Source organism: Poeciliopsis prolifica, unplaced genomic scaffold (assembly GCF_027474105.1).
Source record: "Poeciliopsis prolifica strain line A6 unplaced genomic scaffold, Auburn_PproV2 SCAFFOLD047, whole genome shotgun sequence".
NCBI classification, from domain to species: Eukaryota; Metazoa; Chordata; class Actinopteri; order Cyprinodontiformes; family Poeciliidae; genus Poeciliopsis; species Poeciliopsis prolifica.
The window spans coordinates 4375866-4399565 of record NW_026562422.1 but is presented as its reverse complement, the minus strand read 5'-3'; the positions used below and the strand labels follow the sequence as shown (position 1 = coordinate 4399565).

General features: G+C 39.1%; 1 protein-coding gene across 7 annotated transcripts in view; it reads right to left on the bottom strand.

Annotated features, from left to right (window-relative positions):
* syne1b (spectrin repeat containing, nuclear envelope 1b) overlaps positions 1-23700 on the bottom strand; it is a 93357-nt gene that overhangs the window by 45950 nt on the left and 23707 nt on the right. For all 7 annotated transcript variants that reach the window (XM_055057241.1, XM_055057245.1, XM_055057243.1 and 4 more), the window contains 41 exons: positions 23183-23317; positions 22767-22925; positions 21789-21997; positions 21221-21329; positions 20908-21072; positions 19702-19869; positions 19429-19605; positions 18242-18382; positions 17966-18126; positions 17697-17847; positions 16805-17032; positions 16619-16717; positions 16293-16480; positions 15612-15735; positions 15347-15513; positions 14999-15152; positions 13771-14396; positions 12753-12932; positions 12526-12676; positions 12271-12429; positions 11804-11986; positions 11561-11662; positions 10592-10795; positions 10261-10468; positions 9491-9603; positions 9199-9404; positions 8971-9120; positions 8570-8861; positions 8285-8457; positions 7491-7800; positions 6635-6799; positions 6081-6437; positions 5368-5504; positions 4615-4792; positions 4313-4495; positions 4060-4203; positions 2816-2971; positions 1845-2009; positions 1584-1756; positions 641-794; positions 412-555 (listed from right to left, as the gene is read on the bottom strand). In XM_055057241.1, the coding sequence (XP_054913216.1) occupies positions 412-555; positions 641-794; positions 1584-1756; positions 1845-2009; positions 2816-2971; positions 4060-4203; positions 4313-4495; positions 4615-4792; positions 5368-5504; positions 6081-6437; positions 6635-6799; positions 7491-7800; positions 8285-8457; positions 8570-8861; positions 8971-9120; positions 9199-9404; positions 9491-9603; positions 10261-10468; positions 10592-10795; positions 11561-11662; positions 11804-11986; positions 12271-12429; positions 12526-12676; positions 12753-12932; positions 13771-14396; positions 14999-15152; positions 15347-15513; positions 15612-15735; positions 16293-16480; positions 16619-16717; positions 16805-17032; positions 17697-17847; positions 17966-18126; positions 18242-18382; positions 19429-19605; positions 19702-19869; positions 20908-21072; positions 21221-21329; positions 21789-21997; positions 22767-22925; positions 23183-23317 (7548 nt within the window). The remainder of the gene's footprint in view (positions 1-411; positions 556-640; positions 795-1583; positions 1757-1844; positions 2010-2815; positions 2972-4059; positions 4204-4312; positions 4496-4614; positions 4793-5367; positions 5505-6080; positions 6438-6634; positions 6800-7490; positions 7801-8284; positions 8458-8569; positions 8862-8970; positions 9121-9198; positions 9405-9490; positions 9604-10260; positions 10469-10591; positions 10796-11560; positions 11663-11803; positions 11987-12270; positions 12430-12525; positions 12677-12752; positions 12933-13770; positions 14397-14998; positions 15153-15346; positions 15514-15611; positions 15736-16292; positions 16481-16618; positions 16718-16804; positions 17033-17696; positions 17848-17965; positions 18127-18241; positions 18383-19428; positions 19606-19701; positions 19870-20907; positions 21073-21220; positions 21330-21788; positions 21998-22766; positions 22926-23182; positions 23318-23700) is intronic.

Below are 23700 nucleotides of genomic sequence, written 5' to 3'. Positions count from 1 at the left end.
CTGTTAATCTGGAACACAAATGACTATTTAATAGTGGTATCTTTTTTCTTTCTACTTTAAAAATGTTATTTATTCAGTTTTGTATGGGTGTCTCTGCTGTCTAGGGATTTGTTTGTGGGTTAAAAACATTTAAAATTTCATGGCCATAGGGTTTACCCTCTGAATGATCACTGTGTTCTTCAATGAATTTCTTTTGTTTGAGCAAACAAAATGTAAAATTAACAGTCAACCTTGTTAGTTAAAAAAAAGAATGACATTTTAACTATTACCAAAGACCTTGTTTTATAGATTGAAGTTATTTTGTGAATGTGTTCTGAAAATGTTTGAGCATTGTGAATCAGATTGTTGATAGTGAAATATTTCCACAAAAAGCTTAAATAAAAGGTAAGATTTTTATATTTCTATTATTACCATGGCATTGTCCTTGACGGTGTTGTACCGCTCCTGCAGTTCTTGGAGCTCCAGCTGAGCGACATAGTTTTCAGTGATTCTGGCGCTTTTGGCAGTAATGGTTTCCAGCAGGGTGTTGTGGCTGAGTATGTCCTCATAAAGCAACTGAACAAAAAAGGAAAAATACATGCTCAGATTCCAAATTGTGCTAGCTGAATGTTAATAATATTATTTTTAAAGAATAAAGTACCTTTGCTTTGCTTAGATTTGCAGTTTTGTCTCTCATCTCTGGGCACTGCTTGTCTGTGACATCGAGACTTTCCTCTACGTCCTCGATCCAAGCCAGAAACTGACGGACGTCCTCTTGGTAACTCGTCCACTGAGACAACGAACCTTCCAGTTGACTGTGGGTTATAGACATTAAAAATAATGTGAGATAAAGGTGATTCTAAAATTATTTACAAAAGTAAAATTATACTGTAAACAGTCTCTGTTAGAGGTAAATAGTCTCATATTTTATGACCGCATGATCCTAAACTTTGATTCTGCCTTGTCTTTAGAGATTTTTCGGGTGAGATATTATGTGAATAACAAAAAAAAACTAGAAAATTTCTGAAGAGATTTAAATAGGGCATACCAAAGTGTGCACATCTGTTAGAACCCAGCGTTCTGATGCTAAAGACTGACATCAATGCTACAGTAAGCTACAATGTACAGAGTAGCATGTGGAGAGTCTCAAGAATATTGAGTAATATGGACTTACGCCATTCAATATGTTACAATGATTGTATAAGCTAAAATTAGCCTAAATGCTGTAAGTGGCATGTGGGGTATCACTAGCATGTTGTCTTACATTTACTTACTCCATTCAGTGGCCAATAAATAACACTAAAAATAGCTAAAAAGCTTATTTTAGGGAAAAGGCACTGCCTACTAATATTTTTATGAATGTTATTGCACTGCCTTCTGATTTTCACTTACTACAAAAGTAAGAATCAGACGTTTACTTCACGGCACTTGGTTACCAGAAAACGCGCTAATCTCTTTGCACCAGATTAACAACAAATATTGTTAATGTTCAAAAAACAAGATTTCCTCTGCTCTTTTGAAATACTACTTATCTTATGCTACTTAACAATTCTTCAGTTGGTGAATTTAGCAGAAAATTAAATTTTCGCCCAAAAAGCAAAAACCTTTTGCAAAGAATGGCAGCAGAGAGGAGGGCATCCCATGAGTCTTTCAGCTCCTGTATCTGTTTTTGGATTAGCGGCACGCCTTCAGAGGAGGTGTTTCTCTGCACCGACTCTCCTCTTGTGATCAACATCTTCAGCTGGATCTCCTTCTCCTGGCGAGCCGTCAGCAGAGCCTGGAGCAACAAGCAGCCATCTCAATTCGTCACAACACAGAATTTCAAATACATCGGGGAATTTGAAATGATTAATAATTTTCTATACCTCCAGCTTGATCATTCTGCTATCAAGAACATTTTTGTCAGCTGTTGGAGCGCTGTAAGTCTGCAGCATGTGGCTGGTGTCAGCCACCCAGTTCTGCAGCTCCTCCAATCCCTGGGAGAAAAGCTGATGCTCGGTGACGATCCGATCGATACGAGAAGCCTTCTCCTGCACATCCAGAACCATCAAACCATCACACACCCAAAAAATGACCAGGATAAAGTTAGGAAATACAATTTGCATAATCAAGATAATTATATCTGTGTTTGACAATGAAAATGTTGCATCTTTACAGTTTTAGGGTGTTTTCCCACCTGATAGTTTGGTGGACTCGGTTGGATTGGGGACCAAATTGAAACGTTTGTTACATTTTCAGCTGGCGTGGTTCGTTTTCACACTGCACTATCTGTCAAACGAACCAAGCCAATTGAAAAACTTTTTCTGCCCCCTCACTTGTGGTGGCACTGCACCAAGAACTCCTGAAGGAAATCACACAAAAACCTCCAAAGAAAACACGAGAACAACTTCTTTCTTCACAAAATCTAAACAAACATGGAGTGGTATCAGGTTTTCGAGGTTTAAAGGTTTCTCTTTTGTCAGTGGTAAACAAAACCACAAGCAATTTCTCCCTGTAGTGCTAGATTCTCATTTATGTTTTGGCTGTATTTACCCAGAATGCACTGCTCTACAGTCAGTATAGACTATAGAGCAGTGTATTAAAACCGCAATAGAGTTCACAGACGGTTTTTAGGCAAACCAGAGTTCGCTGTTTTGGTCTGCATCAGAGTTTGATTGCGTATTCTCACCACTCCGAATGAATCTCATTTGATTAAAGTGGACTAGACAGAGCTGGTGTGAACACACCCTAAAACTTGTAAAAATACACATAGCTCAGGTGTCACACAAATCTAGTACCTCTGTATCATCTCCAGCTATAACTCTATGAAAGTCCCAGTGCACAGGCATTACTTTACCTTTGTAAGGTTGGTTAAAGCTAGGCACTGAGCAGAGAGCTGCGACACACGGTGTACAAAGCCCTTCCCGGCCGAGTGTTCATCCCACAACAGCTGGGCCTTCTCTTTCAGCCTGTTCAGCTGAACTTCGTGAGAAGCTAAGTCTTCAAGCACAGACTGAAAGAGCACAAGCAGGTTACCACAGAGGCATGCAAGCTGACGCTCACATTTATAAGACAGGTAAAGTGAGGCAAAGAGCAGGTTGTTAAGAGATGAGAACATGGCGAAAAGGAAAAGCAAACGAGGAGCTTAGAAAGTGTTACGTGTTCAGCTTTAAAGAGGAGGTTGTGAACAGGAAATATATTCTTAAGGCCTTCATTAGCAATATTTTATTCATGTAGACACTACCGAGCAGACATATAGTTAGCAAAGAGAAGCAGGATGTGCTGGCAGTTTGCAAAGGTGCATGAAAATGCTTTCTAAATAAACGCATCAGGAACTGGACGATTGTTGTTATGTTTTTTTGGTGAAAAAAATAAAACATAATTTATTTCCGATCAGTGAATACGCCATTCCCAAGCTCCAACGGGCTATGCTAACAACAATCTTCGGTGTGGAAGTTGTTACTGAGGCAAAATGACTCAGTTATACGTTTTGAAGTGGGTGTGATGTTTATAAATGAAGTCAGATCAAGTGCAGAAGGTGTAAGAAACTTTGAAAAAGGCAAGTCTTTTCCAGTAATGCATTTCAGCTGTTCATTTAACAAGCTGGCTCAAAACAGTCTGACTTTGGCAAAAACCAGGAAGCTATATATGATGTAATTCTTCTTAGAAAGGTTTTACTTATACAGGTACTTCTGACTCATAACATGGGTGATTTTTCAGTATTTTCAGTAATGCAGAGAGAGCTCATAGAATTTTTTTTAAAATTATTGTACTATCAGCATTTTGCTGTAAAAACAGATAAATACCCAGTTAATACAATCAGGTAGATAAAAAATTATTTTGTTGTTATTTTTAGCTTTTACCAAGAAATTTGATCCAACAAAAACTGTTATTGGCGTTGATTTACCAAACATTTGATCGGAAATTGACCACAAGGATCTCCAACCACTGCATCTCTACTAAACACTATTTTTATCAGAGCTTTAATGATGAGAATCCCTGCACATGAAATGAATTGTGACGGTCATGCTCCAGCATTTACTGGCTACACGACGGCTTTCAGTCGGTGTTTCAAGTCTGGTTGATTTTGGACTGGGGTACCTGCAGCTTGTGAAGCTCCATCTTTTTTGCAGTCAGATCATGGAGTCGTGTGCTGCTCTCCTGCACAGCCAGCTCTGTTGCATTCAGGCATTCCTGAAGAGGCTCTGCACTCGCCTCAAAATCCTTCATCTGTGAAATGAGGTTCTGGAACAGCAAGAGCAGGGTCTTACTGGTAAACTATGAAACTAAAAGCTTTGGAGAATAATAGCAGGGATAGTTTCCAGAGGTTGAGAAGAGGCATTTAAATGCTCACTTGCAAACTCGTCTCTCTGTTATGCAGATTGGATATGATGTTTTTCCAGTCTTCTCTGGCAGTGTTCATTTTAGCCCGAACTGCATCAGTTTTGTCTTTAGCTGCGATGCTACAGACAAGCTCTCCATTTACAATCACAGCATTCAGCTTTGACTGACCTTGTTCTTTGTCATTAAGAAACTCCTGGAAGGAAAAGGCAAAACAGCAGCAGGTCACTAAAAACCACAAAATCATGTTCAATATTTAAGCTTCACTGGTCAACAGGGTGTCTGTGATTATGAAGTCAGCTTTGTTTATCATACCTGAATCTTCTGGAAACTAGACGAGGCTTCGCTGAGGTTTTGAGGCGCATCAAAGCATTTGGCGGTGTTGATCTTGGCGTTGACCAACCATTGTTGAAATTCTCTGAAAGCTGAGCGGAAGCCTTGATCCAGCGCCTTCTCTTTGCTCTGACACTCTCTGGTGGCTTGAAGACTCAAACTGGAAAAAGTCAGTAACAGATTTTTTTTTCATAGAAAACTTTGGAAATACTTAAAATATAAATATCTTCTCACTCCATTATCTGTGTTTTTCTTCAGACTATCACCTTAAAAATAAAGTTTTCAGATTGATTTGAATTTACTTGACTAAAACAATATGGTAATCATTTATATGTTAACTACTTGTTTTTCAAGTCTTAGCCACAGACTTACAATAGGATTTAGGTCTGGAATTTGACTAGGACAAATACAAAATCCAATGCAGCTGTTTGTATACTGGCTGAATAGTTTTTTTCATCTTCTGGCAGGTTTTCTTTTAGGTTTGAAAAGTATTCAGCTTCGCCTATCATCCCCAGGATCGTACATAAGGTTAAATGAGGTTCTAATAGTTTAAAAACAACAACAACCTTCATCTGGAAATGTTTCCATAAAGCTCAGTCTTGTGCTACAGCTGATTTAGTTTGTAAGGCTACAGAAAACAATTTCACTGGTTATGAAAATGTGTATCCTGTTACACATTTTCTTTTCTTTGAGGGTAACGATTACTTATTAGCATTACTGGCATTTTTTTCTGACCTGTTATAGTCCTTAATAAGGGCAGACACTCTCTCAGACTGAGTGGCCATTTCCCTGGAGAATCGGCACAGATCATTGAGTTGAGTCTTCAGACGGTCAGACATGGGCTCAGCTTTGACCAGTTCGTCCAATGTGTCCTTCACGTAGAACAAATGAGTAGTGAGGACAAACAGTGAACCTTTAAACACTTACTTCACGTAAAGTTCAGGGTTTGTACTCTTTTCTCAGGATAAAATTGAAGCACTTTTCAAATATTATTAAAGTAAGTTTCCAAACTTTCCCAGTACAGCACTTTGGAGATAAAAGCAATACAAATAAATAAACTAAACAATATAGTGTCAATTATAGATGATAACATTTTATGACACTGTTATAATAATGTCTTATGATAATATTCTACACAATTTGATGCTTTGAAATGTCGCTTTCACACACTCTGGTCTGACAAGAAAACTGTAACTAAACTAATTTTCTGCAATTTCAACAACACTGTTTGTGTATTAAGTACAAACCAACCTTTACTCCAATTACACAAGTTAATAAGTCATTGAGCGATTATGAATGATAAATTTTAACTCCATTGTAACAATCCAAGTCATATTAAGATAAATGGCCTTCCTGCTTAACTAAAATACTTAAACATAAAACACAAAAACTCCCAAAATGTTCTCATTAAGTTGTTTTGAATTCAGAAAATAGAAATAATTACCTACCTTTGCCATTTGCCAGCCTTTGACTGCTTCGTCTCCCTCATTTTTCTTCTCCGCCTGGCAAAGTCGGAGTCGGCAACCCTGCAGCTGACGGCTGAATTCCTGCAGGTCCTGCTCCAGCTGCGCTGACAGACTGCTGAACTCCTGCTCGGAGCTCGATATCTGTGAGAGCGATGTCTCCAGACTGGCACGTGTCTGTAGAGCCGCGCGCTCCCACTGCTCCCACGATGACAGGAGCGCCGCTTCCTCTCGCTCCATCGCCTCGTAGCCCCCTGAGCCCGTGTAATCCCTCGCTACTGCCCCATATCTCTGAACACGGTTCAGTCTCTCCCTACCTCTCTGCTTCGAGTCAAGAAGCTCCTGTAAAAAAAAAAAAAACGGAAGTTAGAAATGTCACATAGTAAACAATCATCTTAACTGCAAACAATGTGGAAACTGATTTCACCGGGGCAACATTCAGATTACTTACATTTAGTTTGCTGTGAAGTGAGAGAAAATAATCTCTCACAAGGAAGCCAATTTATTACCGTTATTATTCCAGTTTGAACTTTCCTCACCTGTACTTTGGACAGTTTTCTTCTAATATTGATGGAGTCTCCTGACAGGTCAGACCAACGCTGTAGTTCCTCTTTGGCTGAAACGAGCCAGTCATTGAAGTCTCTCACAGCGTCCAAGTACTGCTCATGCTCAGACACAATCTTTTGCATGGACTGGACTTTTCCCTTTGTGGAACAAACTGTGTGTTAATATCACACGTCGGATGAGAGCGAGACAATGTCTACATTACGTCACGGGTTCTTCTGAGGGTGTTTAAGAAATAACAAAAGATATTACAGTGTAACAACAAAGAAATGAAATCAGTATGTCTAATTTTCAATAATTTACAAGTTATTTAACTGTTTTGTTGGTCTTTTTTTTTTGCCAACTGTTTTTAAAAACAAGTCTTGATAAAAATGCTGGGTGTCTGTTATTGCAATATTTTGACTGTATGTTGTTACACATGTGAGTAAAAATGTTTCAAAATCACTGAATTTGTGCAGCAAAGAACGGAATTTATGGTGTTAATAAGATTTACCAACATTGTTTATTAATTTGACACAGTTTGATTTTTGTATCCACAACTTCACTGTAGTTTTATGGGTCATATTGTCAGTATGGGACCCAGTATGGGACAGCTGAGGTAATGTAGTGTTTGTTGCTTAGATTCTTGTGTATAAAGTTTCTCTAAAACACATTTAGATTCATTTCTAAACAGTCCAATACTACAACTGTTACCTTTTTGACTTTCTGTTTGAAACGTTAAACGTGACTAAATTTGTCGTCGCTATGAAGACTCACGTTCAGTTTCTTCATGCACCTGCCCCCCAATAAACACCTAGACTTTACCATCAGTTTCCCATTGATCTGTGTTACCTTGACGACGGCCAATATATCAGCAAAGTGCGTGTGGAGCTCTGCCCTCGACTCTGGCCCAAATGTCTGATCGCCAGTCTTTTCATGCAGCTCCACAGCTTTCTCGCTCAGGTGTGACAAAGCTGCTGCATGAGTGTCCACGTCAGCTTGGACGGCCCTCAGTCGCTCCAGCAAGGCGCTTTTCTCTTTGAGGCCTGGTTGCTGAGGCTGAGTCATCCCAACCTCCTGCTCAATTGACTCCATCCACTGCTGCAGCTGGCTCTTATTCTCCTGGAAGGCGCTCCACTGGGCCACGGTCCACTCCAGTCGACTATGAGGAATTATATGTTATTTAGTGACCTGTTAGTTTTTTTCTTTTATATTATTTTGTGGGCATTTTAGACAGCGGAACAACACAAAATGGAAGAAAAAATTTCCACACCATTTTTGCTGCCAATTCTTTCCTGCTTACATAGAGAGATTAAGTTGCACTAACAGGAAGCCTCTTAACTTGTTGGGTGACTTCAGAAGACAATTGGCTAAACAAAATGTTATAAAAGATATCAGAGTAAAGCTGTTTTTAAATGCATGCTACACTTCAAATTTTTAATTGTAAAAGCATTCAATTAAATTTTTCCCTACACTTTGCAAATATACAATATTCATTGTGGTCTGTCATAAAATCATAGCAAAACACATTAAAGTTTGTGGTTTTAAAGAAGAAAAAAAACTGAAAAGTTTGAAGACGTTGTGAATTACATTAACCATTTTCTCTAAAACCTCTCAGAGTTATAAAGGAAGGTCATGTTTCATACCTGTGGCAACTCATAGCTGTCATTAGCATATTGGCCCATGCATCCTTTAAGTTCTGGAGCTGTGAAGATATGGTCTCCTGCTCTTCAATCCTGCTGTGTTTTAAAACCTGTTCTCCTTTTCCTACGGTCATGTTGAGCTTCACTTCACCCTCACCCTTCATTAGCAGGATATCCTTTAGAAAAAGATGGAAAAAACAAATGATGATCCCACTGCGCCACCATTCAAATAATATTAAATATCATTTGAATGGTATCAGTAAGCAGTAAACAGCTCTGCTTTCTAACCTGGATGAGACCTAGTCTTTTTTCCAGAGTTTCTTTGTTGCCAACTGTGCTGTTGAGTGAAGCCAGACGCTCCTGCACGCTGGTAAGCCAGACCCAGGTAGTCTGCAGAGTCTCTTCAAATGCTTGCTGTTCTTGTAAAGTGAGCTGGCAACTGCGCAGCCTCTCCCTCACACACCTCAACAGGGCCTGATGCTGGGACTGCAGATGAGCCGAGACTCTTGTCTCGCTGCCGTCTCCTCGTCCGCCTTCGTTCAGAGCTTGTCCTTCCTGACAGAGACGCTCAAACGAATCCCTGCGTCACATTTGTAAATTATTGGAGGGAGAGTCATTAGGAACCACAAAGAATGCATTTATTGGAAGGTAAAAATATTAATTTCTTTAGCTATACACAGCTTAAACACCTTTCTTTGAGCACTTCCTGTTGGTATTCCTCCACCTGCTCAATCAAAGCCCTTTCAGAGCCTCGCTGTTTGGCCTCCAGTAGCTCAGTAGTCATTCGGCTTTCCATGTGATCCAACCACCACCTGAGTTTCTTGAGGCGACCCTCAAACCTATTTTGACAGGGTCTTGCTTAAAAACGGCGCATTCACAAGCAGCTGCTATACAAGTAGTTCACGTCAATCTGTTACCCTTTCATGAGGGACGCGCTGTCCTCCAGGATCTGCTGGTTCTGCTTGCACTGCTCCACAAAGTTGTCCCAGTCCTGCTGGATGGATGACAGGTGCTGCTGGACTTGCCCAGCGCTGGCTTTGGGAAGATGAAGAAGAAGTTTTTCTCCTTCCTCACAGACTTGTTTGAGTCTTATCTCGCCTTCCTCCACACGATCCATCGCGCCCTAAGACACACACATCACAATGTTTGTTTATTTTTTCTAAAGTGTATTTTATTTTACATTAGAGGAGAAAAGATGCACTCCATTACCTTAAGCTTTTGCAGCTTACGTTCCACTATTTGAGTGTCTCCTGATCGATCAGCGCATTCTTTCACAATCTCCCTTTGCTCTGAAAGCCAGTGATGAAACTCCTGGACAAGGTCTGAAGATGCAAATACAAATATTTACCATCTAGACTACACTAGGACAAAAAATATACCACATAGTCATCCTCATGATTTCTCTTTCTGCATACAAACAGCCTGTGCCTACATTAGTTAGCATGTGTCCTGATCCAGATTCATCTAAATCTGTTTGGAAAGAAAACAGCAGCTCCAGCAGTCCACCTTCCATCTAAGATATTTCTCAATATTTGAAATTAAATCACAAACCAAAACCTTTTGAATATTTTTTTCCCTTCAAACTTAATTAAATTGAAGCTTCATTCCTTAATGATAAGGAAAAAAATAAAAATTAAAAATTAAAAATCCTCCAAAAAACATCTCCATTATCCCTCCCAGTGAACCTGACACAGCTTTGGCCCTCAGAATCGCATTAGAAATGTTTTGCCCCCATCTAGTGGTCGGAGTTTTAACTGTGTTTGGTTTCTTAGACTGGAAGCGCTAGCCATAAGGCACATGGATGCTGGTTAATAAACTCATTAAATATTCTCTGTCTAACCCAAATAATGCAATAAAAACATCAGTTTATTGATATCTTCTTCAACTGATATGTCAACAAAAAGAACACATTTTCCATTTGTTTTGTTTTCACTGCAGTAATATAATGCATATGAGTAATATTAAGTTCTGTGCCTCACCATTGAACTGTTGCTGAAGACAGTTTTGTAGTGAGTTCAGTGTCCTGGCAGAAAGCTGGTTCACAGACTCGTATGTCTTGATGAGGTCGGTGAGAGACGATCCCAAAGCGGCCAGCTCCTCAGACGGATATTTTCTGCACAAGTTGTTGAGGCTCTCCCTGGTCGAATCGATGCTCCCCTGCTGATTTTGAAGCTCTTTCTGAAGGTCCTGACAGAGATGTTCAGATATTTAGTTTAGGATTTTGGTTTAAAACATCAGTATCTTGGTCTAGCCAGCAGACTGTTCTCAGTCTACAGTTTTCTTAATCTTTGACACTTATTTAGGTTGCACCTTTACTCTGCAGATGTCCTCAGGATCTGATCCGGTTGGAGAGGAAACCAAAGAGTCCTCCATGCTTTTCAGCCATGCAGACATTTGTGAGATGTAGTCTTCTAGCTGTTTCCGCTGCGATGTGAAGTCAGTGAGGTTTCCTCTGACCTGCTCATGTAGCATCTGAACAGTGCTGATCTTCTTCTGTAGGTCAGTCTCCAACACCTGTGTGTTTGTGTTGTAAACAGGTCTTTAATTGTATTTATTACAAATACATCAGATGATTTGAGTGGTAGGACGGGCTATTTTCAGCTGTGATAAGGGGTTTAGGAACAGTGGAAGGAAACAAAAGTTGGCTTTCCATTCAGACTGCTGGACTTTGTCATTTTGATACTTAACCATTTTATAGGTTTGGCTGTTTCATATTTAACTTTTATAGGTATGAAAATTAGTCAGGAAAAAAAATTATTTAAATAATTAAATAGAGCAACTTTGCTGTGATACTATCATTCTTTAAGACTTTTATCTTTGGTTATGAATCAGGCTGGATTTGGAAATGTTCAGCTTTTTAGAAGTCTCATAGAGTTATGTTTATGGTTAATAATGTGAAATGGATTAGTCATGCTAATTAGTAATTTGTAATTTGAAGCAAAATATCAACTACGTAATCACTTTCGTTTCAAACAGATAATATAATCACACGTACACACAAAATGTGACATTGTTTCCCAACAGAAATAATTAATGACTTTTTGTTCACTGCAGAAAAGCCAGAAAGAAATATTTTTCTGTTAGTTGTAGTTATTACAGAAAATTGATTACAATTGTTCTGATGTGTTAAAGATTTACAAAAATGAGATTTGGTCACAAAACTGATCGGTGAATGTTTACTCATGGATTTTTTAGATGAGAAAGCATCAAGTATTTGTTGATCAGTGAAAACAAATTAAGTCCTATTTGTACAACAATCAATTTATTGTCATTCAATACCTGCAATTTAGCCGGAGTGTCTTCTCTGTGATAGCACTTGGTCAGCTCTGACACTTTGTTTTGGAGAAGTTCAAGTTTCTGCTCCTTCTCTCTAATTTCTCCCTGTTGATAAACAAAACAAACAACAACTATTCAATCTCTTCAAGGTGTATTTGAATAATTGTATGAATAAAAAACTGATCCTTCTTTAGTACAGCTAAACAAGTCATTCCTTATATCTTCTAAGACATCTTAAAAACTTACCTGCAGCCCAGAAAGTCTTGCTGAAACCTTCTGACTGTTACTGAAATTGTTCAGGATCTCATTGAGTTCAATCCCACAACTAATCGTCCAACTCTCGATGTCCTCATTCAGGTTGCGCACGTCGCCCCACAGGTCCAAACTGTGATGGAGGCGATCGATGTTGTCCTCTATTTTCTCAGACATCTGGGGACGAATCAAAAGGGGTTAAATGAAGCACTCAAGATGGCTGCCTGTTTCTTAGATTGAAGATATTTTGTTTTAAATCAAGACAGGGACAGGAAATGACAGTAGTTTAAATACTCTGTATGAACAACACTAAAAGTGATGTATGCTTATGGAAGTGTGGAAAAAACAAAAAGATAAAAGTGATGCTATTTTCTTAATGTCTTGCCTCCAAACCCAATCTGCTAGTACCTCAAATTTTAACATGTGGTACTGATAATAAGATATCTTAAAAATCTACTTACATCCAGCCAGTGATCAACAGTTTTCTCCATATCTTTCTTTATCATATCACTGTCACACTCTGGGATCTTCTTCAGTTCAGTCACAAGATGTTTTCCTTTGCCTGAAAACTGGTCCAGCTCTTGTTGCTTCCCACCCATCTCTGCCTTCAGTGATTCATGCTACAGAGAAAGCATCCAAGGCAAAATGGTTTAACAGAGAAGAATATAAAATAAATGTTTCATCATAAGCTACTAAAAACAGTCCTTTAGTCAAACCTTGGCAAGTGACCGCTTGGTTTCCTCATAATCCTTCAGAACAGAGCTTATGTCCACCAGAGGTTCTGCAGTCTCAATAATGCCCCTGATGCTGGTTTTCAGGGTTTGATAATCTCTTGTTAGCTCAGCAAGAACATTACACTGCTCTTGTCTGAAAAAGATGACAAGCTTTAGATCACCATCTGCAACAAAATGGTTAAATCATCCCAACGTTTCCTCCGCGTTACCTCTCGGTTATGAGCCTCCTGGTGTCCTCCCATGTCGTCTCCAGCAGACTGATTTCCCTCAAAACCTCGCCGGCCAGCTCTGCGTCTCTCTGGGCCAGCTGGTTGCCCTTGTCCCTCAGCCACTGCTCTTCATGCTGGTGTGACTGAAGCTCATCCTCCAGCTGGTTAAAGAACCGAAGTCTGACAGACGAGAGGGACGACGTGATGTTACTGCGTCTGCTTTGCTACACAGGCTTATAATAGCAGCAGTTATATACTAGGCATTCACAGTTCTATGTAAAAACTATTCATATCTCTTGGAGTTTTATACATTTTGCCATAAAGTTTGCGACAACCACAAACTTCAATTTATTTGATTGGGATTTTAGGTGATAAACCAAGATAAATTAGTGTAAAAGTGTAAAGAGGAAGGAAAGAATACAAAAAAAATCTGGTAACACTATTTAAAGGGGTTATAAATGTTATAAACATGACATAAACTCCTGTCATGAACATGAACGACTCTTCAGAAATGATTACGACTGTCTTGAAGTCTTAGTCAGTAAATAATGATACTTTTAATTCAAAATTGCTCTAAAAGTTGCATTAAAAGTAAATTAAAAGTGTAAACTTTTATGTAGAAGTGTCACTCAGTAAAGAATGACAACAGTCATAGACTTTCATGAAGACTTGTTCGTGTTGCTAACAGGTGTTATGTCATGTTTATACACACCCCTTCAAATAAAGTGTTACCAAAACTCTTCTTAGTAATGCATTCAGCCCCTTTAAATTTGACACACTAACTGTGTAACCAGAAAGAATTCATGTTACACTTTTAGGGTTGTTTGTTTTTTAAAAACTGAGTCAGTTTTCTTCTCCTTCACAATAATGCACAACTTTTTTGTGGATCCATCGCACAGAGTTACAATAAAACACCCAAGTTCCTCTGGCAACGGCAAAAACTATGAGAAAGTTCATGGTGTATTAGTACTTCTACAAGACACTGGCAGAATTTTACAGGACTTTCTTTGCAACATACCGTTGCTGCAGACCATGCAAGCTGGGCTCTTTGAAGGTCTGGTGGTCAGCTTTCTCCTCAATGTCTTCCACAGCCTTGAGCAGCTGCTCTTTTCGTTGCCGGAACGAAGTCCACAGCACACCCAGGGCCTCGGCTTCACTTTGCTTTGTACCGAGCAAGTTCCTCACTGTATCCAACTCAGCGCTGAGTGAATCAGCCAGCATGCGGCATGACTTACGAGAACCCTCTTCGACTCCGATGTGGAGATGACCTTTACAGAGGCTGCTGTCCAGATTGACAGCAGAGGACTCCAGCTCACTTATGTCAGGAATAATAGCGGCGAGCTCCTGCTGCAGCTCCTCTACCCTTTCACGGTCCCAGCTCCCGGCGCTCTCCACCGTCTGTCTGAGACCATGCAGTACACCCGCCACCTCGCCGTGGGTCTGCAAGAAGGCCTCCAGCTTTTCCAGGCACTCTAGCTGCAGCTCAGCTAAATGCTGAGCCTCATGGAAGGACTGGAGGCAGCTTTCTACTCTGTTGTGGAGGAGCTGCGCATCAGCAGGCTCACAGATCTTGCAGAGCTTCTCAGTCTGCTCCTCTAAGCTTTGTTTCACGCTGGAGTTCTTTTGCAGGACCAATTTTGTCTCCTGTTAAAGTAAAGAGTACTGGGATACATAAATTCTGCTCTGAACCAACACATTATCTTCCAGTTGAGTCTGAGGGCTTGTTAAGGACAGCAGTAAAACAAAACCTGGATGATTTTTAACTTAAAAATCATCCAGTCAAGTGGAAACTGAAAATTTCAAGCATTGAATGCACCAAAGCACTACCAGGTTTCACTAATGACAACACTAACTCATGTTGATTGTGTTACCAAGTTAAGACGACTTAAAGTTATAAAGTAGAGAAGGTTAGTGGATATACAGCAAAGTTGCTTTGTTTTGTCTGGTTTTGCCAGAGTCAAGGAACAAGGCAATAATGCCAGCTGCACTAACCAGGTAATTAATAACATAACCCGGTTTAAAATGTTATCTCTGTAATCATCTTGTATTTGCTTAAAAGTATTAGCAAAACCTTTGTCACAGCTTCTCTCTGCTCCAAACATAGACAAATAATAGTTGATGGCAGGAACGCCAGATAAAATGGTTTTAGTGGTGTTGTCAAACTTTTTAAAATTATAGCCCTTGAAGAGAAATCAGAGTTTTAAAATCAGACACATCTCCATTTTAAAAAACGGTCTGGATCTCACCTTTACTTGAGTGGCAGATCCCTGCAGATTGCCGATGTTGATCTGAGAAGCTGTGTGAAGGTTGGAGAGTACGGTCTCACTCCACTCAGAGAATTTAAGAACAGCCTGGTCAAACTGCTCCACCAGCGACACATGGCTTTGAAGCTCTGTGATTCTGGGAGACAGAGACGTTTGCTCAACATTTCAATGTATTTTTACCATTCCCTTTAGCATACTCTAATATGTTTTCCTCTTTTAGCTGCAGTTAGGTCTCCGAACACATCAGGACAAATCAATAACAATAAATCTAACTTCAAAACATCCCTCGATCCATTACTGGATGTATGTTCTACCAGTGAATTTTTTTACCTCTGAGGGATGACTTCCTGTTGGACAAGCAGTCTTTGTTTCAGCGTCCCCAGCTCATCTTTTAGCTTCATAACATTATCCTCAGGTGCTGTGGGATATAACAACGCTCCCAGAGAGGCCAAGTCTTCATGGGCCTTTTTAAGAGACTCTACCTCAACCTGTAGCGCCTGGAAGAAAAAAGTCAATGTGTCTGTGTAACAACAATGTCTTCGTTTTAGGTTTAAATCGTAGTTATGTACAATAAAACATTAATGGTTTATTGTACCTGCAAGTCTTGCATGTCAGTGCGTAGTTTGGCTTTGTCAGCAGACAGAAAGTGACTTTCTGGTTTGGATGCTGATTCACTTCTCTCCAGGCAGCACACAAAGTTTGACAGCTGCTTCTCAAACCTGATGTAAAACAGGAACTTATGCTTTAAACTGTGAGATTTAAATCTCAGTTTAAGCCTTAGGAAGGGATAACTTTATGACAATATGTCTACAATCTGCCAAAGCAGAGAAAACAACAATATCTGTTTAATTTTCCTCCTTTTTATTTACTTTATAATTTTCTGAATCAGTGTTTGTGCAGGAATTTGAGTGTTTCTGAATGAGGGTTTAACACTAATGCACACCACACTTTTGAGATTTTTAATAATAGCAAACAAGATTCCAATAAAACATGCAGAAGTTCAAAGTTTGTTGCAAACATGTGAATACATTTGCAAGACATTAAGTGTTTAATGTTACTTGAAAATCTGCAAAAAGGGAAGTAAAACCTATTCAAAAACAGTTGATCTGTTTCAAAAATCTTCAAATTTTAGTTTTTAATAAAACTATGATAAAATATAAAACCTCTAACAAAAACAAAGTGATATAGATTCAATCATTTCTTTATATATTTCTGCATTTTCATATGTATTAATATAATGACTATCTATGTTAGGTTTATATTCACAAACTCATACTTTTGCCACGTAGAAAGAAGGTTTTCCAAAGTGCTCTGCTTGTCCTTTGCTTCCTCCAGGGCCTGTTCATAGCTGCTGTTCAGCTCCGTCACAGCCCGCACCGCATGCTCCTTGTCACTGATTCGTCTGGCAGTAGCTGACAGCGACAGTAAGTTGCCCTTCAGCTGCTCCAGGCACTGACAGACATCCTAGGTAACAACACAAGACATTTATAGTTCGCAGCAGCTGCCTGTGAACCGACGTTAACACATGAAAGAGCAACTAGCGGTCCTTCATTTTAAAAATTAAAGCTGTTTATTAATAAAGAAGAAAGCAAATCTTCATACCATGTGGCTCTGAAGGGTTTTGTAAGTCTCAGATGATGAAGTGCAGGATTTAACAGGACTCTCCAGTTTTTCCTGAAGATCACGAAGAGACGCTTGTACCTTTAGGAGGAGAAAGATCGAAACGAATATGTACGGTAATGCCAAATGCAAAGGTTATCCTGTAAGAATATGGATAAATGTATCAACCTCATTCAGGTTCAGTGTGAACTTTTGCTGGTGAGAGGAGCTTTCCTCCAGCTGCCCATCAAGTGTCTGAACGCTCTCCTTCAGCTCCTCCCAGTACCTGCCAATTTGGGTCAGACGGGCTTTAATACGAGCCGCCTCGCCCGAAGACACAAACTGGGCCAGCGCCTGGGAGTCTGTCTCCAGCTGCGAAAGGAACTCGGCTCGGTCTTGAAGTTCTGCTCCAACACCCTGAGATGCAAAAACGTAGCAAAGTCAAAGATTAGCTTGAGCACAGTCCTCAAAGTTAAAGTAAGATATGAACAAATGCTACTTAATTTCTTGCCAGCTTAAACCTAGCAATGTTTTTGTCTTGCTAAATATTTTCACAATTCTAGCTGGAAGCTTATGGCAGTTTCCATCCATCTTTACACAAATTAAGATTAGTTTTATTGTTCCTGCACAAGAAAAGCATGCCCAGTTTTAAATGGAGGACAAGAATTTCCTTTGAAGTCTCATCTGACTAGGGAATGTTTTGTATTTGTTGTGTCAAACCCTGAAAAGGATTTTTGACCGACTAGCCAGATTTGAGAGTAGAGATTAAATTTTGGATTAACTTTTCCTTCCATGGCATACTTGTGGAGCACTTTGTGTTGGTTTATCACATAAGATTTGCATTTTGTGGTTGTAACATGGCAAAATGTGCATATGTTCAACAGCTATTAAGACAAAAAAAAAAAACAGAAACTGCAGACGGTTCTTCCCCTCCTCTGGGTTTAAGACGAATATTGATGTGTAGCACAGACAGTCGACCAGTACATGACTAATGTGTGCGGTAAGCCTCATTGATTTCTGATGTAGAGTGCCGTTTCTGTGGCTCAAAAGAACTGTAGCTTAATATTTCGCCATATTTTACCTTAAGTGATTTGATCTGCTCCTCAAGAGACAAATTAGATGATTTTATTACATCTAGCTGTTTCTCCTTTTCAGATATCCATGATGAAAACGATTCAAATCCAGCTCCAAATTGATTCCACTGACTTTTCATCTCTTCCAGGTTCTTGACCCTAGGAGACAAAACTCATTTAAGCTGCAAAAGAAACAGATAGTGCCTGGAATATATTTGAAAGAGCATGTGTAAATCATTGAGACTGTCCCGGTTAAAACTTTATTATATAAACTTACTCTTTCTTCAGGCCGGTGTCTACTTTGTCCACCTGCTCACTGAGTGAACGAGCTTGTTGCGGAAGCAGAGATTTGTTTTTTGGACCAAGTTGTATTTCTGTTGCTCTCTTCAACAAGGTGTTCATGTGTAAGACCTCTGCTTCACACTGCTTCAGCATCACCTGCTCACAACACGGCACGATTTGCATCATTTCCAGAGAATCCTCCAAAATTTCCCTCGTACTATAAGGAAAAGCTCTCAGCAGATGGTTTTAGCTTTTTACTAAATGTACTCACGTTTGCTTGGTCCAGCTCAACTGCAAGGCTTTCTGGGCTGCTGAAATTAAGATCTCTGTCTATTGTGCAGCGGGCTTTGTTGACAAACTCATGCACTGCTTCCTGCTGACTGTCAAACTCCTGCCAAGCAGCCAGAGTCACCTGAAAAACACCAAATTCAATCTCATACAGAAGTATTCACAATGGTTGAAAAAACTAAAATATTATTTTTTAAATGGTCAGTGTAAAGTAGTTCCCATCTGCCAACAGTTAATGGCTCCAATATCCAAGTAATAAGTGTAAACTAGTTGTGTTATCTCAGAGTTGTGACTCCTGATCTTTGGCGTCCTGGTCGTTTTGTGGTGTTACACTTTGGCTTCAGCATCAAAAAACTTATAGAAGTTTTTTAAAATATATCTTGACCTGTTTTTTTCTAATTTCAGCTATCAATAAAGAGAGACAGAAATCAATCTTAACAAAATGTGAAAGAAGTATCAGTTATAAAAACAATTTATTTGCTTTGTTTGTGTTATCAAGATAGAGCGTTGAATGCTATTTACATCTTTCTAAATTATCAGCGAAAAAGCTTTTCTTTTTCAACCGGTCAGTGGACAATTTATTTTCAGTGATGAGCTTCAAGTCCTTTAGGTTGGAAAGCCTCCTTGTAGTCATCGTAATCTTCAGCTTTCTCCACACATTCGGATTGAACTCTGAACTCTGGCTGCACCGCTACAAAATGTTTAAATTTCTTCCAGTCAAAAGGAGAAGGTTGGTAAAATCAAAAAGACTTCTTCAAACCTAAATCTACCTGCAGTATGGAAAAAGTTGTTGGCAATAAAATCCTTTTTTGTGTGAAGCTGCATTTTTTTTATTCATAGATTAAGCTAAAGAAATGAAAACAAACTGTGTTTTTGCACTTTGAAACTGCCAAAGCATATATTATTCGTAAAAGAAGTGGGTACAAGAGGGAATTAGAAAATTTGTTATTTATTAACCAAAGTTGAAAAAATGTGGTGGGATTGTAATTTTGACACATTTCTGATTTTCAAAAGCGATTTTGATTTATAAGATAATCATTCCTTTATTAAAAGGATGAAACATATCTGTTGGGATCTAATAATCGTTGTGTGAAAGGTAGCTTTTATAAAAGTTAAAATAATACTGTTTAAATGTTTCAATACTCTTTCCTAACAACAGTGCTCACTCACCTCCAGGTTTTGCTCCTGTGAGTCCATACTCTGCTCCATTTTGCTCACTGTGTTTTCTAAGCTCTGCAGGTCCTGCTGCAGAGTTTCTCCCAGTCCCTCTTCAGACTGGAGCTGCTGGCCTCTGGTGATCAGCTGCTGGACATCTTTCCTTTTCAGCTTTAGGCGCTTTAACTGTTGCTGCAGATAACCGAGTATATTCACAATATTGAGTTGATTTCATTAAACAGGAACACAATAAGTAAAAAAAAAAAGATTAAATCTGTCATGCAACACCTGATGAACAAGCAGAAGTTGTTGGGCTTCTCTGGAAGTAGAACAATCCAGTATTTTGGTTGCCTCGGCCTGCGCTTCTTTCTGCCCTTGAACGAGGTCATCCAAGGTCGCCTGTACTTCCTCTCTGAACTGCACACAATCCCCCACTGCAAGCACCATCTTCTCAGCCTTGCAAAAAAATAAAAATGGTGTCTTACCCACTGCTTTCGCTCAACAAAATAAGTCGAGAAGACATTGGTGCATTTTAGGAAACATGGAAAACATAACAGTCAGATATTCCTGCTAAGTATTGCAGTTATGATACTAGTTCTGGTTGTTATCCACTTTTCCTTTCTCGTTGTTTTCTATCACCAGAAGCAGCCCCCCTTCACTCTCCACTCGGCCTTTTTGTATTCTTTAATATGTCAGTGTATGCTGCTTTTAAAGTTATGGCTTCTTCCTCAGTGACGGATCTTTCAGCTCAGGCCAGTTCTGGACTCTTTTCCCTCTTAACGCCACAAAAAGCTTCAGCCATTCACGCCAGGACGTCTTTATTTGAGTTTACACAAGTTATTTAAAGAAGTAATCTTAAATTCTCCATTTGTTATTATGACACTTGATCTCTAACAGAATTATATGTACTGTCAATGTTTTATTTTATTCTATGTATCACAGTATATATCACATTTTACATTTAAATGTCATTTTGGGCCACTAATTTAATGGATCTATTAATTGCATATATTCAATTACTTTTGCAAAACTAAAACTTAGGGCTTATTCGAAATGTCAAGCACCAAAATTCTTTCATAACATTAATGTTCAACTTTTGCCATTATGCTCTTAAGATCTTTAACCTTTGTTTCAAATAATGCTCTACCCTTTAAAAAATAAAAATCACCTATGGATGTACAAAGCTAATAATTTGTTTAAAAAAATGAAATTGCACCTAAACATTAAATATAATGACATGGTAAAAAAAAAAACCTGTTAGTTTAATGCTTGGGATCAAGAATGTAATAGTCCACTAATTATCCATATGTAAGCAGCCCTTTGCCTGTACAGTGTAGTGCAAACTGGTATAGCAATAGTGATTCAATATGTTGTGCACCTCTAATCATATTCTCCACATGGTCCTCCAAAAATGAGTTCACAGCCTCCAACTATGGAGAGGAAATTGGATCTAAACGACTCAGAGGTCGTCTAAAAAACACACAAATAACTTACCTCAAAGAGAGAGGCAAGAAGACCTTTAAAATCAGCGGAGAGCTTGCTCAGAGTGCTTCCCTGCCTTTGAGCATCACTGTCAGCACAGATTTCAATTAAAACAGCCATACGGGCTTTCAGCCAAGCAAGGTTCCCCTCCTGAAGCTCTGCATCATTTCTCAGTTCCTGGAAACAAGAGCAAAGGTTGATGAAACTAACGCAGGCAGAAGGTGTCGTCCTCAAAATCTCATCTCCTCAGGAGCGACATTGAGAAGTGGGCATTACGCTGCAAACGATAAACCGTGAAAGAAGCATGGCAAAGATTGTGACTCACCGTTATGGTCGTTTTCACCTGATTGTATTTTCTGGGGTCGCTGGCTCGGTTTCTCAGCAGCCTCAGCTGACTTTCTTTGGATATAAGCCAACAGGAGAGTTCAGCGTACCTGTTTAGCAACATGAAAGGGAATAAAGAAACCAGTCAGAAAAGGGAGGGGCAACAAATCTAAAAGCTATTCATGCATTTTGGCTTATATATTTTTAAAAAAATCTTTATTATAAAGAAGATGTGTTTGACATATTTTGAAAGTTCAAATGCATTTCTCATAAAAAAAATATATATATTTTTTTTATATATTACATTTAGGATTAGAAGTGAATATCTGGAAGTGATGTAACAGATAAATACTTTTCAATAACGCAGATGTAAATCATGCTAAGAACACAGCAGAATGCAGCAGAAGATTATGACTTACTTGAGGTATGTAAAAACCGCACAGTGACTCATGCTGTTGAAATACTTCTAGTTTATAGATTTACATCAAGCGGAAGAGAAAAACTTCAACCTTCTTCTTTTCTTGCTTGACTTGTCTCACAAAATAAATATGTTGGTGAAAATACTGCACCTTGCATCATATTCTTTCCATTTATCTTGGTGCTGCATTAACTTCTGATGAGTATTCCCAATTTCCTCCTGAACCTCGGCGAAGTCCCTTCTTGCCGTTTCCAGAATCTGGTGAGCTGGGTCAGCCTCAGGTAGCTTTTGGCAGAGTTCCTCCATCAACTGCAGTCGTTTCTCGCAGATGGACTGAGGGCCCTTCTCCCTAAAAAACGCCTACAAAAACAACATATTTCACAGCAATACATGTCAGAACAACACAGTGACCCAGAAAGAGCTTCTGTTCTTTTTAGTGAGACTAATCTGTAAAATGTTTACATTTTGTCACATTAAATCCACAAACTCCCATGTTATACCGTGTTATACATTTGTTGCCCAGTTGTGAAGTATGAGAAAAAAGGATGCATCATTCTCAGCATTTTTTACAAACAGGTGGAAATGTTTCGGTTAAATGCAAAACATTATATGTCGAGAAAAACCCAAGAAGGAGCCATCTTGACATCTGAAAGTTGTGGGTTCGCTTCTAGCTTCCTCCTGCCACATCAAACTCAAGCTGACTACCAATCTGCGGATCGATGTGTGAATGTCTGCATGTTTGTGAGCGGATGAATGTCGCTCTAATGAAAAGTCCTTTGAGTGGTTCATATTACTAGAAAAGAACTATATAAATTCAGTCTGTTGACCATTTAACCATTTTAGTCTCTGGATTTGCGAAGCTGGTAGAGAATGAGCGTAAAGAGTTGCAGCTGTAACTGCAATAAAAGATGGTTTTGTAATGTATCAACCAGGGTGGCCTGAATAGAAATATTTTTCTCCTTTCACTTTAAAAAAGTAAGCAATAAAATGAAAATGTTGGTCTGTCACATGAAAATCTCAATGAAAACATCTGTAGTTTAAGTGTCATGAATACTTCTGCAGGGCACTGTAACATTTTTTCTGCTGAATTAAGCACCACATGTTGGATAGACAGCAGTGTTGTGCTCACCCTGTGCTCCTTGATGAGTCTCTCACTCCCCATGTTAGCCAGGTGCCGGTTCTCCCTGGTCAGCTCCGCTTGGCACTCCTGCAGCGACGCCATCAGCTTGCTCCTCTCACCCTCCACCCTCAGGTGCAGGAGGTGAAACGGGGCGTCTGTCTGAATGTCCTGAGGTAAGAGGACGACATTCATGAAGTCTGCTCTCATATTTATAAAAGAAAATGGCTTCAAGTCTTCAAGTCACAATACAACTAAAGTCTAAAATTTTATTTGAAGACGTATTATGATAGAACTGTAACAGAAAAGTGAATATATGGAAGTATTTAGAATATCTTTGTGAAGTAAAATGACATCTTTTAAGATAGCAACATGTATTATCCCAAATTATATTTATGTATATATTTAATGGCTTAATTTAAACCAACCTTCCAGTGTTTGTGCAGCTTTCTAACTGTTTCCTGCAGCGCCTGCTGCTCCTGCTCAGGCAAAATGTCTGTCAGCTCATCACACGCCTTAAGGAAAGAATTTAAAATCCGCTGGTCAAGCTGTCCGAAGAACTCCTGCAAACAACACCAAGATTTTTTCAGGGTCCACATCCCATTGAGAGGTCTATTCAACATGTACGTGTATTAACCTGGTCACTGGGTCACAAAGCACATGTTTCCTTTTTAGTGCAGTCCTATCATTTTTTTTTTTTTTTTGGTAAACATGCTGAAAGTTGCGGTGTACTTGTAACTTGAAACCTATTTATTTTATTATGTTGTAGTTGTTGAAAATGCACAATAGAATTTGACAATTTGCATTCAGTCTGGTCCTAAAAGGTGACAAGCAAAATTAAGATTTTCCTTCTGAATGCATCTCATTGAATGAATCTTACATAAGCATAAAATTATATAATAACATGTTTCTCTTTGGCCTGTTTCACCAAGGAGTCTGTAACTCT